Source organism: Sorex fumeus, unplaced genomic scaffold, assembly GCF_029834395.1.
Source record: "Sorex fumeus unplaced genomic scaffold, SorFum_2.1 ptg000080l, whole genome shotgun sequence".
In the NCBI taxonomy this organism is placed as follows: Eukaryota; Metazoa; Chordata; class Mammalia; order Eulipotyphla; family Soricidae; genus Sorex; species Sorex fumeus.
The window spans coordinates 534,207-536,475 of NW_026606137.1; the positions used below are offsets into that span (position 1 = coordinate 534,207).

General features: G+C 44.1%; 1 protein-coding gene across 1 annotated transcript; it reads left to right on the forward strand.

The window, feature by feature from the left end:
- The first annotated feature begins 517 nt into the window (after positions 1 to 517).
- On the forward strand, positions 518 to 1,771 carry LOC130038818 (phosphoglycerate kinase 2-like). Its single transcript, XM_056130628.1, has one exon. It carries the CDS (start codon positions 518 to 520, stop codon positions 1,769 to 1,771), a length of 1,254 nt encoding a protein of 417 aa, XP_055986603.1.
- Positions 1,772 to 2,269: the final 498 nt, after the last annotated feature.

Sequence of the window (2,269 nt, forward strand, 5' to 3'; positions counted from 1 at the left end):
TGACTCAACCTACCTGTGGCAAGGGAACCATGATAATACAATGGAAAATACTTTCAGTTAATGGAGTTTGGAAGACCTGACAGTCTCATACAAAAGAATAAAACAGGATTGTTCCCTTAATTTGCACATTAAAAAAGTTCAAAATGGATTTAAAGAACTAGGTGTAGGGTGCCTGAGAAATAGTACAAGTGGGTAAGGTCCTTGCCTTGCGCACAGACACTCCAAAGCTGGGGCTGCTACTTCGGAATCTTGATGCGTTCTGGCAGTTTGAATCTGCCTCAGGCAACATCATCCTGAGTGACAACTCCTGAGTGACAGAATTCCTGACCAATCACAAAGCCAGGAATCCTTTCTTCAGTCCAATCATGACTGCCATGTGGAAAGCATAGGTGTTGAGAAGGGAAAGGCAGGCCTAGTGGAAGGCAGTTAGGAAAGTGTCACCTAGCCCCCTGAGCTGCAGGTAAGTGGTTCTTCAATACTGGGATTTCAGTGTCACCCCATATCATTTTACAGCAAGATGTCTCTTTCTAACAAATTAACGTTGGACAAACTCGATGTTAAAGGGAAGAGAGTTCTCATGAGAGTAGACTACAATGTTCCCATGAACAAGAACCAGATTACAAACAACCAGAGAATCAGGGCTTCCCTCCCAAGCATAAAATACTGTCTGGATAACGGAGCCAAGTCGGTAGTTCTTATGAGCCACCTCGGCAGACCTGATGGTGTTCCCATGCCTGAAAAATATTCCTTGGAGCCCGTTGCTGCTGAGCTCAAATCCTTGCTGGGAAAGGATGTTCTGTTCCTCAAGAACTGTGTGGGTGCAGAAGTGGAGCAAACTTGTGCCAACCCAGCAGATGGGTCAGTCATCCTGTTGGAGAACCTGCGCTTTCACGTGGCGGAAGAAGGGAAGGGCCAAGACTCTGATGGAAACAAGATTAAAGCAGGACCAGATGAAATCAAAGCCTTCCGTGACTCTCTTTCCAAGCTCGGTGATATTTATGTCAATGATGCTTTCGGCACTGCTCACCGGGCCCACAGTTCCATGGTGGGAATCAACCTACCCCAAAAGGCCTCTGGGTTTCTGATGAAGAAGGAGTTGGAATACTTTGCCAAAGCTCTGGAAAACCCTCAGAGACCGTTTCTGGCTATACTGGGTGGAGCCAAAGTTGCAGACAAGATACAACTCATCAAAAATATGCTGGACAAGGTTAATGAGATGATAATTGGTGGTGGAATGGCTTATACCTTCCTTAAGGTGCTCAAAAACATGGAGATTGGTAATTCCCTATTTGACGAAGAGGGAGCAAAGATTGTTGGGGATATCGTGGCCACAGCTAAGAAGAATGGTGTAAGGATGACCTTGCCAGTTGACTTTGTCACTGCTGACAAATTTGCGGAGGATGCTAAGGTTGGTAAAGCCACTGTAGCATCAGGTATACCTGCTGGCTGGATGGGCTTGGACTGTGGTCCGAAGACTAACAGAAAGTGTGCTGAAGTTGTGGCCCGAGCCAAGCTCATTGTGTGGAATGGACCCGTAGGGGTGTTTGAATGGGATGCTTTTGCTAAAGGAACTAAATCCCTCATGGATGAAATCGTGAAAGCCACCTCCAACGGATGCATCACCATTATAGGTGGTGGGGACACTGCTACTTGCTGTGAAAAATGGAACACTGAAGATAAAGTCAGTCATGTGAGTACTGGAGGAGGTGCCAGTCTAGAGCTTCTGGAAGGCAAAGTCCTTCCAGGAGTAGATGCTCTCAGCAACCTATAGTTGACTTGACTTCTACTTCCGGCCTTTAATTCAGAGTCTTTGGATTCAACTTAGTGCTCTACATTTCACTTTGATTTCGGGTGTCACCTACCTATGTGACGAGACCAAGGCGATAAGCAAGGGATAAGCCATTAGGAAGTCAACACCAACACAGCACTGCAGCTCATGTTCTCTAATGTATTTGCCGACTCTCAGACCTCACTGGAATTCCACCATTGTGCTTCCTAGGGAGATGTTCTCCTAACTTGCCTATTAAAGTGAGTTGAACAAGCTGAATTTCTTATTTTTTTTAAATTTTATTTTTTTAAATTTATCTCAAATTTGTGATTATTTTACTACTTTAAACAAAAACAAGAAAAAAAACCCAATTCCCTGGGAAAGGGTGGGGTTGAAGCTGACAACTATCAAACAAAATGCCCACATAACCCATGAAAAATAATTTAGTAACTCATGGATACAATTAATGATCTACTTTTTTTTAAAAGTATACTTCTCAAC